Genomic DNA, 13,709 nt, shown 5'->3' with positions numbered 1-13,709 from the left:
TGGGATGACCTAGAACAAGGAAAATGCCTGCACCAGTGTCACATAGAATTATCTTAAACAGTAAAGAGAAGGTAGAGTTGCACTCTTAATGTCTTGGAAAATTAATTGTAAATCTGATGCTATCTGGGGATTATGGAACATTTACTGTTAAGAATAGAGGCACAATTTTCATCTTCATAGCATCACAGAATCCTGGTTACTCCTGTGTACTTTGTAATGCAACAATGCTTCACTTACTGCTGTTGTAAATGTTAGAAAAATTGTAATCACAAAACTCCTAGCTAAAGGCCTGTGAATTTGCAGTTTGATTTCTTGGAGATGACTTTCTTCTTTCTCTGCTTTTAATTACGCTTTGTACTTACACTAGATTCATTTAAAATTTTTGACTTTCAGTAATTGATTAAAGTTTACTTAAATGCATGTGCTCGTTGTTGAACTTCATTTAATATTTCAAATATTCTCTACAATTCCTTTTTAGAAAAGATTACAAAAAGAACTATTGGCATTGCAAAATGATCCGCCTCCCGGAATGACTCTAAATGAAAAGAGCGTACAAAACTCAATTACACAGTAAGTACATAGTATATATACTATTTATGTGTATACACTGTTCAGTTTTTGTTACCAAGCTGAAAAATGTAAGTAATCAAAATCCTACCAGGTAACATTCTGAACTTCTGTTTTTTATCTAGGGAATAAAACATTTTTCTAATTAATGAGTGTATTTCTGCAATGTGCTGGGTAATCTCAGGAACCAGCATAGTGAATTCATGAAATTCATATTAGGCATGCTACTGTTTAACAACATGGCAATTGATGTAAACTCTTCTTGGTTTGCAGTAAAGTAATTTAAGAAACTCTTGCACTGCTAGCCTGTGAGACTCCTCTAAATTTCATCAAAGAACAGAGCTGGTTTATATTTTTTTACATTATTTAGACTCTGTTTCATAGTAATTAATTTCCATCCATATTTTCTAAATGAAGTAGAGAAAGCTTCTTTAAAAGCAGAGTTGCTGAAGTTCATTTTTTGCACTGTTTTCCTTGCTGTGGTTTTATGTGTGATTAGTAAAACTGAACCAGGTGTGGTTAAGTATTCTCTGCATTTCATTGAAGTCAACAAATGTTTTCATTGTATTAAAATTCTTCCAACTGTCTGAAATTCAAAGACTTACTCTTAACATTTTTGGATAATTTTGTCAAGTTTTTCTTAGCTTAATTTTAGGGAAATGTTAGATTTTTGCATCCACTAAGATTTTCTATGAGTGTGAATTTCAGGCTGTTTTCTGCAATATGTGTGTCATTGATTGATGGATCGATTTCAAAACCAAACATGGAGCTGCCTAGTTGAAGACGCTTCACATTTGAATTTCTGGTGATGGCACACAGACTGTGCTACGTGAGGTTTTATACAACTGTTGCTTTTTAATGTTCCTGCTTTTTGTGATGCTTGATGCAGATGAATATTACTGAAACAAATTGAAATAGTGCATTCTAGAATTTGTTACTAATAACAAGCTGCTGTACAATTCATGAATTGCAAGTTTTGTTTCTTGCTTTTCTTCGTCATTTTCTTCAGAAAAAAAGGTAAACATTTTACTTCTCAAAGAAAACTCAACTTCTCTAAAGAGAAATAGTGACTAAAGTAATTTTACAGAAAATGAAGAGTTGTAAAAAGAAAAGCTTGGTTTTTTATGTTCGTAGTTTTCCATTATTCTAAGGGTATCTTTGTTACTAGAGTGCTGCTACGTTGTGAGGTTTTTTTTGCTACATGCAATTTTTATACCTTTCAATACATTACAAATAGAAACTTCCTGTTTACGGTTGTGCTGTTTTTTTTTTTCAAATTGTTGCTGAGTAAAAAACTTCCTGTCATTATATGTTTGGTTTTTTTTTTTGCCCTTTAAGGGTTTTCAATGCCAAGTAGAATGTTTTGAGATAATTAATCAAATTGCAGTTAGAGCTGGTACAGTATGGATTTGTACTCACTTGGGTTTGAAAGGAATTGAATCAATTAATTGAAGCCCATAATGTAACTGGGTCATTTTAAACCCAGTTTAATCAGTTTCTTTTTAATACACATTAATTAGAAGTTTGGCTTAAGCAAAACAAACCAAAAAGATTAAAAAAAAAAAACAAAAAAAAAACAGTAATACCTCAATCATAAAAAGAGCCGTGTTTGGAGAGAATTATCTTCTACTTTGTAAGTGAAACTAGTTCAAAAACTTGAAAGTGGAGATTCTGGATCACAAGAACCAGTAAAGCTGCATAGCTTTAAAGATGCAGCCCGTCTATAAATGTAAAGCAGAATGTATAGCAAGAGGTAAGTAGTCTCAACTGCAACTAGGATAAATCATTACAGAATATCCTGAGTTGGAAGGGATCCATGAGACTCATTGAGTCCATCTCCTGGGTCAAGGCAAGACCATCCGAAATTAAAACTGTCTAAGAGTATTGTCCAAGCGCTTCTTGAAGGCCATGGCCATTGCCCTGAGGAGCCAGATCTAGGATCTGACCACCCTTTGGGGAAGAACCTTTTCTTAATACTCAATCTGATGCGGCTTCATGCCATTCTCTTTTGTACAGTCACTGTCACCAACCAGAGTCAGCACCACTCCCTTTGCTCCCCTCGTGAGAAGCTGTACGCTGTCACGGTGCTTCCCTTCAGCTTCCTCTTCTCTGGGCTAAACAGACTCAGTGGCCTCAGCTATTCTTGGCATGTTTTGCCCTCTAGGCTCTTTACCATCTTCATAAATCCTCCTTTGGATACAGTATAATACCTTTATGTCCTTATGTTGTGACACCCCAAACTGTACACTGTGTTTAAGGTGAGGCCACACCAGTGCAGAGCAGGACAGTCCTTTCCCTTGATGTTCTAACAGTGCTGGGCCTGATGCACTGCAGGGTATGGATGGTTCCTTTGGCTATCAGAGCACACTGCTGATTTGGATTCAACTTGATGACAACCAGAATGGCTTTCTACAAAGCTGTTCTCCAGTCTCTTGTCCCCTGAGTCTCTACATATACGTGGAGTTACCCATCCCAACTGCAGAATTCAGCACTTGTTCTTTTTAAACTTCATGTGATCATCCAGCTCTATGATTTGCCAAGATCTCTTTGCAAGGCTTTTTTTTTTTTTTTACTCTGAGAATCCTGCATTCAGATCAGTTATAAAAACTCTGAAGAGAGCAGGCTCTAAAATTGAGCCATGTGGAACTCCGGTAGTGACTGCCAGCCTGATATAACTCCATTTACTATAGCCCTTTGAGCCTGACCTGTGAACCAGTTGTTTACTTGTCATACTGTGTACTTCTCTAGCTGGATGCTGGACGTTTTGCCCTGAAGGCTACTGTAAGTGCTAGAAATTTTTCTGAAATTAAAAAAAAAAAAGCAAAAAACCTCACATTGACTAGTTTACCTTGATCAGCTATGTGGACAACCTTGGTGTAAATGGCAATTAAGTTAGTGAAGAAGGGGTTGCACGTAATGAACTAATGACTGCATTATTTCAAGTATTTTTCAGTGACTTCCAGAATAATTTTCTATATTGTTTACAAGGCACTAAAGTGAGAATGACTGTCCTGTAATTACCAGGACATATTTATTGCCCTTCTTGAAAATTAAAACATTTGCTAACTTCCAGCCAGCTGAAACCTCTCCAGATTTCTAAGACCATTGAGGAATAATTGAGAGAGATTTTATGGTGAGCTCTATGAATCCCCTCACACTCCACATATTTTCATATATCCAACTGGAATGGCAGATCCTGCACAAGTTCAGAGTTGGCTGGGAGTTTCTTTCCTCTAGCTCACCTCTGGAACCCCCAGAGTTCTATCATCAGTATTGAAGACAGGCAAAAAAAGGCATTGTGTGTTTCTCCTTTATGAACATTCCTGTTTGTGAGGTGACTTAACTTGTCAAGTAATGAGCCAGTGTTTGCTGGCGCTCTTTTTGCTGTTTAAAAAGCGCCTTAATTCTAATGTCAGTACACTTTCTTTTTCCACCTAAGGTTGTGAAGAAGATCCCTGCTCAGCCAGGCCAGCCTTAATCTCCTCTTGCTTGATTTCTGACTCATGGGAATTCCCTTGCTCCTTTGCTCTTAAGATATGGCTCTTAAAAGTGGCCAGCAGTGATGGATACCAACATCTTCAAAAACAGATTCCTGCAGCATCTTGCAGAGTAGTTCCCTGAGCAGCCTGCACTCTGCTCTTCCAATATTCAGTGCTGAAGTTTTGATGGCAGTTTTCCTGTAACCAAAGATTTGAAACTCAGCTGCTTTGTGGTCGCTGTGGCCAAAGATGGCTTCTGATTGTCAATTCACTGGCAAGATTGTCTCTGTTTACAAGTAACAAATCTAGGAGGGCACCTTTCCTAGTAAGCTCCCTTAGTAATCTCCTGAGCCTATTTATATCAGTTATATGATATTCCCAGTTAAAGCTGGGAATTAGAAGTCGTCCATAAAGACAAGGGCAGCTGTTCTAGAAATATCCATTAATTCACTGTAAAGTCATTCATTGGTGTTGTCATCCTGGTTGGATGATCTATAATAGGTTCCTGCAACAATATCTATTTTATTTGCTTTCCCCCTAATCCTCACTCTGAGACACTCAACCGCATAATTGCCAACTGTAAATGCCATACAGTCCAATTCTGTTACATACAGTGTCACCCCTTGCTTCACCTGCAATTTAAGGGCTCTTCCCCATTACAGCCATTACCATATTACTTTTTTTCTTCCTGAGGAGGATGACAGCAATTCTGTAGAGAAACAATTTTTCTAAAACTAAAGTAATTTTAATGCAGTAGAGAAGATGATGAGGGATGGTGCTGGAAGTGATACTGTTTAATGTCTTCATAGGTAACATGGACAGTTTACCCTCACAAAGTCTTCAGATGACTCCAAGCTGAGTGGTGCGGTTGACATGCTAGAGGGAAGGGATGCCATCCAGAGGGATCTGGACAGGCTTGAGAATTGAGCCCATGCCAACCTCATGAAATTCAACAGGGCTAAGTGTGAAGTTCTGCACCTGGATCAGGGCAATACCAAGCACAAATACAGGCTGAGCAGATAATGTTTTGAAAGCAGCATTGAGGAGAAAGATTTGAGGGTGTGGAGTGATGAAAGACTTAAAATGAACCAACAAAATGCACTTGCAGCCCATAAGGCCAACCATATCCTGGGTTGCATCAAGAAATGTGTGACTGACAGGTTGAGGAAGATGATTCTGCCCTTCTACTCTGCTCTTTGAGACCCCACCTGGAGTATTGTGTTCAGTTCTGGACCCCTCAACACAAGAAAGACGTTGAGCAGTTGGAGTGGGTCCAGAGGAGAGTAATAAAGTTGATCAGAGGGCTGGAGCACCTCCCTTCCAAGGACAGTCTGAGAGAGTTAGGGCTCTTCAACCTAGAGAAGAAGGCTCAGGGGGAACTTTCTAGCAGCCTTCCAGTACCTGAAGGGAGTCTGCAGGAAGGCTGAGGAGGCACTTCTGATAAGGGCATTTAGCAACAGAATGGGGGGGAAATGGCTTTAAACTGGAAGAGGGTAGGTTTAGACTAGATGTTAGGAAAAAATTCTTTACTGTGAGGGTTGTGAGACACTGAAACAGTGAGGTTGTGGATGCCCCTATCCTGGAGACATTCATGCCCAGGCTGGTTGTGGTTTTGAGCAGCCTGGTCTAGAGGGAGGTGTCCCTGTCTATAGCATGGCGTTGAAATCAGATGATCTTAAATATCTCTTCCAACTCAAACCATTCTGTGATTAGTGTGCACCACTTAAATACAGGGATAGCTTGTATGATGGCATTATGGAGAGAGGTTGGGAGTAGTATCATCAGAAGTTTCAGCTGAAATAGACCTTGTTCTTTGAATGCATTTCTGTTCTGAAAAATGTCATTTGTCTGACTTGCAACTGATGTAAACGTTCTTATCTGAGTTTTTGTAGTCTCTTGCTAAATTTTTACGTTACTTTATCCCTCAGATGTGTGAAATTCTGTCAATGAAAGACAAAAATGGGGAAAACAGCTCTACAAAGGATGGTATTAAATGATCAGCAGAAATCTGAAGTGATGGAATTGACAGAGCAAGGTGTTGCTATTTGTCATGAACACTGCACAGAATCATATTTTTGCCTAAATTAAAATAAATATAAATATATATATCAGTTTATTCCATGTTGTGATGGAAGGATCAGGTCCAGAAGAGAAGTACATCTTCATTACAGTTGCAAGTCATCCATTTTCTACTTTTAATTTTCTATGACCTTTTCATTTTTATGCTGTTAACCTTTACAGTTTTACGGTTTCCTTGTGTGTCAGATTATGTAGCATTTCATTTCTGACTTCTTCACAAATGCTCAGGAGCATCATTCCTTCTCGCCATGGGGATGCAGATTTTATTTTAATAAACTGTATTTATGATATCCTTGCCAGAAAGACAGAAACAACATGAAAGGAGAATGCCCACTACTCTGTTTTATTCCAAGCCTGTTTTTATGTAGGAATAGTCTTTGGAAGTCTTCTATGTCAGCTGTGGCTCATGTAGCAGGGAATTGATGAGTATGCGATGAGTTCAAGTCATCATAGTTTGCAGTGCTATGGCAGTGCCTGTAAATGAAATACCAAGTTTGATTATTTCAAATGTGGGCTTGAGGCATTATTCACTTCTGTAATAGTTATTCTAACAGAGAGTTTGGAAGATTGGCTGCATGGTGTTTGATTTTATTTGTCCTGTGCTTCAGGAGTAAAATAATAAGTAAAATAATAATTTGGTAGTCCATAATACTGTTTTTTGCTCCATTCTTAGGTGGATTGTAGACATGGAAGGTGCTCCAGGAACGCTATACGAGGGGGAGAAATTTCAACTTCTGTTTAAGTTCAGTAGCCGATATCCTTTTGACTCACCTCAGGTATCTGCTTTCTTCCTTCCTACTTAATTTTACCCCTAAGCAATAGTTGTGTGGCACATGCTGAATATTAATGCTATTTGTATGTCCTAATGTGAGGTTTAGTTGTTTCTAGAAAAAAAAATGTATCTGCACAATATGTTTAACATAAATTGAAACAAATCTTCAGTGAAGTGTAGTGCCTACTGCAGTCCACTTGGTTTTATGGAACGTGAAAAAACAATGTACACCTGAGGTTTCTTTATTTATATACTGTGAAAGAGCAACACTATAGTAGGAGGGTTCTTTTTGCTGCAGCACAGCCGTGATCAACAATTCTTCTGTTTCCTCTTTAGCTTCTAGTTACTTTTTAAACCTCTTTCACCTACTGCCATTATTAATATGGCTGGCAAAATACTGTTAATGTGGTAGGAATTCTCATAAATACCTGGCATTTCTGGCAGGTCTGCAAATCTAGTGGTTATAATTGAAGTGTGAGCTACTGCTTTTATGGTAACATTAAGTACTGGAGGGGCAGCATTACTACTAGGGTGCAGAATGAGCTCTGTACATCCATCTGTCCATTACCTGAGAGGAATGTTACAAATCATGGCTTGTAGGAGGAAAGTAGGTGTTCAGTTACCACTTCGGCTCTCCTGAGAATGAAAGGAGAAATTAGAGTGCTTTAGTTCTGGCCCTGTTTCAGCTCAAAGTTTGAAGAGTCATCTCTGCTTTTCTCTTGGTTGTTGAAGCTCCAGCAAGGAGCTGCGGCAGCCACTTAAACTGTAAAAATACGTATCTTTAAGTATTAAGGTAAAAAGTAAGAAATGCTGACTCTTTAGTCTCAGGTTTTAAGGAACAAATTGGCACATTCCATTCCCATCTGCATTTTATCAGGTTTGCAGTAAACTACTCGTAAGTGATCCACAAGGCCCACTTTGTTTTGATTCCAAGTAGGTACTGTTTGTACTCAGTATCCAACACGTAAAAAAAAATATTGTAAGAAAGTAATCTAGATCAGTACACATAGACAAGTGTAGCTATTTCTTTGTAAGCATAAAAGGCAACTAAGAATTTAAGTACTGGACATTTAGTTGTAATGGCTAGAATTTCCGTGTGCTGCTGTACAATAATTTCATTCTCTGTTTTAAAGCTCCTGATGTATAATTTTTTCTCCTATAAGTCTACTTCCTTTGAATTGACAATTTATGTTTCTGCTGTTTAATCACTTGATTGTTTTCTGCCTTAACTGAATGTTGTCTGTTATAGTGTGCATGCTTTTACTTACTAGTGTGCCTAGTCCTGGTTTTCCTGTAAAATGGAAACATTAGTTAGAAATTAAATACATTACAAAGGTAAGCTTTTCAGTGCATAAAAAATACCAGATAAAGATCATTCTGCATCCACTTTTTTCTGCTGCCATAAAGAAAAATGCATGCCATTTGGCAAATAGTTGAGCTTTCTCACCTCAGGTTCGTTTGTGATTAAGGTGAAACTTCTTTCTGGTAGTCAGTAATGCGATGGGGTGTGTGAACATGCACATGAACTTAGAAAATCTTAAGATGATGTTGTGATTTGAGTGGTAGAGATTTATTATGTCATTTTATAAAAGATTACAGTGCTTATGTTGGGTAAGGAGCTCAGGAGGATAATGCTGCTGTGAGGATTTTGATTTTTTTACTCCCTTTTCATTGGTCCTGAGCTGACCTCGTGTTTTTGTCAAACTTACTGTAAGAGCAGTAATTGTCAAAATTGATTTTCTAACCTTTATTATCCTTAAATAGAGGGGAGTTGAGATTCTCAGTGCTGTTCTCTGTTGTTTGCTTTTGTTAAATAAAAGTAAATCCCACTCAAATAACGATTTAAAATATTTCCTATGTGATAATGTACTATGGTTGTAAAGAGTTCTTTATGTTATAGCTAATAGAATTAATGTGTTTAACTCTTCTTGAGTTGTCCAGAATTTATGTCCTATTGTGTCCATAGAAATACTAATTTGTGAATCTAACCTTCTGGGTATGCAGCTGTTTTCCTTAGGATGTAAAAGACTGAGGTTGCAAGATTTAAAAACTTCAGTTAGATAGATTTGTTGCTTTTATATTCTTTTTGTTTTGTAGCTATTCATAGGAAAAAACTGCATTTAGCCATTTGCGCAACTTCACTTTCACTAGCTAACAAGGCTTCTGTCATTTCATTTTACATTTTGATGAATAGCTCAAAAGATGAATGAATATAATATGGTATATTGTATTATTTATTGGAAATGAAAATGTCAGAACCCACTTTTTTTTTTTTACAAAAGCCGTGTAGTTTTATTTAAAAGTTGGATGTTATACATGTGTGTATTTTTTTTTTTAGGTCATGTTTACTGGTGACAATATTCCTGTTCATCCACATGTTTATAGCAATGGTCATATCTGCTTGTCCATTCTAACAGAAGACTGGTCTCCAGCTCTCTCAGTGCAATCTGTTTGTCTTAGCATTATTAGCATGCTTTCCAGCTGCAAAGAAAAGGTATGAGGTTTTTTTGTCATAGAGTCACTGGCTTGGGTTGGAAGGGACCTTAAAGATCATGTAGTTCCAGTCAGCTTGTGATGGGCAGGATTGCCACCGCCTGCTGATTTAAGCACCATTGGAGTAGAATAAGTGAAAATTATTAGTTTTCTACTTTGTGAAGTAAGATTTTTTTGTTTCTGAAATTCTAAAATAGGCAAACTTGCTACATCTAGATTTCTGTTATTTAAAAGTATTAAGCTAGAACTGCAAACTAAATAGTACAGTAAGTACTTTGTAACTTTGTTTTATGGTAATCTGTTTGTATGGCTTTTTTGGAGAAGCGTAAATAGCATGCTTCTACTTGTACCAAGTCATTACATTATATTAACACGTAAAGTTAAATTCTTGCAATTCTATTAAAATTGTTTGTCTCTAAAGGCAACTCAAAACAACTGACGAAATGTCTTTTTTGTAGATGTCTAAGTTGTACTATTTTATTGACCTTGATCACTTTTATTTCAGAAAAGTAAATGATCCTAACCTGCATTTTGATCATAAATGAGTGATGCTCAGACTTTTACAAGAAAAAAGGTTGCTCTTTTACTTCTGACTGTTAGTTTTGGAGTGGAATTTCTGTGGAGGTTAATTTGGTCAGAGCTTGTACATATAGAATCATAGAATCACTCAGGTTGGAAAAGACCATAAGATCATCGAGTCCAACCATGACCTAACCGTACTACCCTAACTAACAACGCTCTGCTAAATCACGTCCCTGAGCACCACATCTAAATGGTTTTTAAACACATCCAGGGATGGTGACTCAACCACCTCCCTGGGAAGCCTATTCCAGTGCTTAACAACCCTTTCTGTAAAGAAGTGTTTCCTGATATCCAACTTAAACTTACCCTGATGCAACTTGAGGCCATTTCCCCTCATCCTGTCACCTGTCACCAGTGAGAAGAGACCAACCCCGCTCTCGCTGTCAGCACCTTTCAGGTACTGGAAGAGAGTAATAAGGTCTCCCCTCAGCCTCCTTTTCCACAGACTGAACAGCCTCAGTTCCTTCAGTCTCTCCTAATAGGGCATGTTCTCCAAGCCCTTCACAAGCCTTGTTGCCTTTCTTTGGACCTGCTCCAGCACCTCAGCACTTCTGTACTGAGGTGCCCCAAACTGAACACAGTACTCGAGGGGAGGCCTCACCAGTGCCAAAGTGCAGGGGCAGATATGTGCTTTCCCAGCATGCATATTCAACATATCCCAGTTGGTCCTAGTCATGTGATTTTGGTAGGAAAATACCTCTCAAATTGCTTTGTTATATCATCTGCCTCTGAGTTTGCCCAGTGAAACCAAATGAACCAAAGATCATTTTTTTACCCATTCTAAGCTGGGATTTATGGGTGTGAACTGGACCTAATATATAACAATTAGATAAAAAACTAGAAAGGAATTTCTCTTTTATTTTTTTTAATCAAAAGCTGTTCCTTTTTCATGGGCTATCCTCTTTACTTATTCTTCCTAATACCCACATATTCCTACCCCAACCTTTCTCTAGGCTATTTGGAATTTATCATGGGATCTTTGCTTGGATTATCTGCAGTAAAAGCCATTACCTAGGTTTTTCTTGTAAGATGACTATCCCTGTTTGCTGCCTTACTTTCACTATATTCATATAACCTTTCATGAACTTCTTAAATAGTTCATGTATTTATTATGTGGGGATTGTTTGATTATTTGTAGGTCTTTTCTTCTGTTGCAGAGGCGACCTCCAGATAACTCATTTTATGTAAGAACATGTAACAAGAATCCAAAGAAAACAAAATGGTGGTATCATGGTAAGTATTTCACTAGGACCAGGAATTTTGAAGACAATTCAAATGTGGTAATGAAAGATAAATGTATTGAAAGTCTTAAACTCATTAATTTCAAAAGTTTACAAAATCCCGTTTCTTGGATCCTTGATGTGAATTCTGTGAATTTCTGTGTATCTTATTTTAATAATTCCCAACTGAAATTTAAACAGCACAGATTCGTATGTTTTAAATTGTTGGGCTAAATTTGAATAATAGTTCTTGTAAATTGTCTCAATCCACGACAGGTCTTAAGTTTTAGGTGTAGAAAATCCTTAATTAAAGTAAGTGTAGTTCTTTTTTTCTCTTATTGCCAGTAACGCTTTTAAGGCTTTCACTGCAGTAGAAATACATTTACATGTTTCTAACAACCACACATTTTCAGCTAATTCTGCTATCTGTCAGAATTTTCTGCGTAGACAGTTGGGTGACTTAAAGACTCTTAGGAACTTATAGTTAGAAGTGTAATAATAAGATTTTACATGTACATGATAAATGTTGATGTACTAGAATTGCTTTTTATAATACTACAGTGTCTGTAGTGCTAGTGTTGTTTTCTTGTTGTTTTTTTCCTTGCCATCTGCTCTCTATCTGACTTTATGCTGTGTGATTTCTTTCTTCTGCTTTAGCATTTGTCATCTTCTTCCCAGAGCTAGGTTTGGCTGTATGTACTAGTTGTGTCTGGTCCAGAAAAGAAAGCAAGGCAGGATGGGAGGGACAGAGGCTATGCTTTCCTTTTGTCTTGTTGGCCAGTATGTTCTTGGATTTCGCTGGGAAAATGCTACCAAATAGTCATTGGGAAAGAGCAGAAAATGCTGTATGCTTAGATGATGCAGGGAGGAGCTGGTCTTACCTTTAACTGAAGCATCCATCATAAGACATTCATTTTTCTGCTGTCTCCCCACCCGATGGAATGTTCTGTTTTGTATGTGAAGTGAGGTCAGGTAGTTTGAGATAGCAGGACTGAAGACACGATGCTGCTTTTGTGCGTAAATGCTCAGAAACCCAGACGTACCTTAACAGTAAATATTTGAGTTTCATAATACTTGCTGATGCCCATGGTTTTTTGATAAATGGAAGTGGAACAGAATGAAACTGTGTTACTCGTGATAGTCTAAAACAAGTTGATTTCAATCACAGTAAGGCCAGTGCTGTATGTCGTAGGGTGTTTAAGTATTTAAGAAACTTAAGATAGCTTATCATATGGTTGTAAATAATGCCATTTATGAAATTGACTCCAATAATAATTATACTCTTTCTCTGCAAGGATAATAGGCTGGATTTTTCATCTTCACTAGATTGTTCAGTATTCACTTTCTCTTCTTTTTTTGTTTTTCACTCTTTCAGTGTCTTTGTTTAATTATTTTGAGTTTGCTTTCTCTTTATTGGCAATTTTAGAAATTTTTGTATTTACTATTTTAATTTTGTTTTTACTTGCTAGTTAATTCTAAAGAGAAATGAAATTAAGTTTCATTTATTTGGCTTTATGTTATAGTTAAAATAAGTCCTGTTTACTTTGCATTGGTACTACGGCCATCTCCTTTTGTTTGGGAACTGGAGTTCTCTCAAGTAGAACAGATACTACTTTTGTTTCTTATTCATGTAATTTGAGTTAAGTAAGCAAAAGATCAAGTAAGCATGGAAAAAAAATGTGGCTATTTGACTCTGAAAGTTACTATATAATTGTGACCCAGAAAGAAAATCAAGCTGCTTGTATTCTGTTGAACAAATCATTTAGTTACTTCAAAGTAGTTATTCAGTAGTTGTTTTCTGAAAGTCAGAGAACCTTCTAAGTTAGAGTAATCTGGAAAAGCAACCAAAGAGATGAGAAAACAAGTCAGTTCATTTAAATAACTTATTATTTTGCTTCATAATATTTTCATTTGTTTTTACTTCCTTTTTAGCTATTAATTACAAAGGAGATCATAATTAAAATATTATTGTGCTTCCAATCCTCTTAAATTCTTAAATTAAAAAAGTAAAATCTGCTGATGTCTGTTAGATAAAAGTTGTCATTTCATCCCTGACTCAACAAAGCAACTTATTCCATAAACAGTTATAGATTCTTATTTGTTACAAACTCAGTATTCTCAAAGGCCCTCTTTTAAAACCTGCTTCGTCTTACTAATGATCTCTTTAACAACTAAAAAAAGTTCTAGGTTATCTACCATACTCAACACCTCCTTCAACTGTACACCGAATTTCACATTGACTTTCTCAGAGTTGTTTGTGCTGTGTCAAAGACAAAGGAGGATCTTCCACATAAGGTTTTCTTAGCCAAGTTAGGCTGAAATTGGTTTCATAAAGCTGGTGTTCTTTTGTGTTGTTAAGAAGTAGAATTTTATGGGGAAAAAAGTATGTGGAAGTGATGATTGTTTTCAGTTAGCACTTCCTTACTGCTTTTGGCTTTTGATTTTATTTTTTTTAGGAGGTGTTTTCCCTGATACTTCTAAACTTTTAGTATGCTGTTTAAACACCTCTTCTATCTC

The 13,709-nt window shown here is 36.8% G+C and overlaps 1 protein-coding gene across 4 annotated transcripts in view; it reads left to right on the top strand.

Moving 5' to 3' along the window:
- Positions 1-13,709, top strand: part of UBE2W (ubiquitin conjugating enzyme E2 W) — a 37,345-nt gene that overhangs the window by 17,601 nt on the left and 6,035 nt on the right. For all 4 annotated transcript variants that reach the window (XM_031604840.2, XM_031604839.2, XM_031604841.2 and 1 more), the window contains exons 2-5: positions 479-570; positions 6,799-6,901; positions 9,236-9,391; positions 11,130-11,205. In XM_031604840.2, the coding sequence (XP_031460700.1) occupies positions 479-570; positions 6,799-6,901; positions 9,236-9,391; positions 11,130-11,205 (427 nt within the window). The remainder of the gene's footprint in view (positions 1-478; positions 571-6,798; positions 6,902-9,235; positions 9,392-11,129; positions 11,206-13,709) is intronic.

Source organism: Phasianus colchicus, chromosome 3, assembly GCF_987193195.1.
Source record: "Phasianus colchicus chromosome 3, bPhaCol1.hap1.1, whole genome shotgun sequence".
NCBI lineage: Eukaryota > Metazoa > Chordata > Aves > Galliformes > Phasianidae > Phasianus > Phasianus colchicus.
Note: the sequence above shows the minus strand (reverse complement) of the source record. Positions and strands in the feature narration are given on the sequence as shown.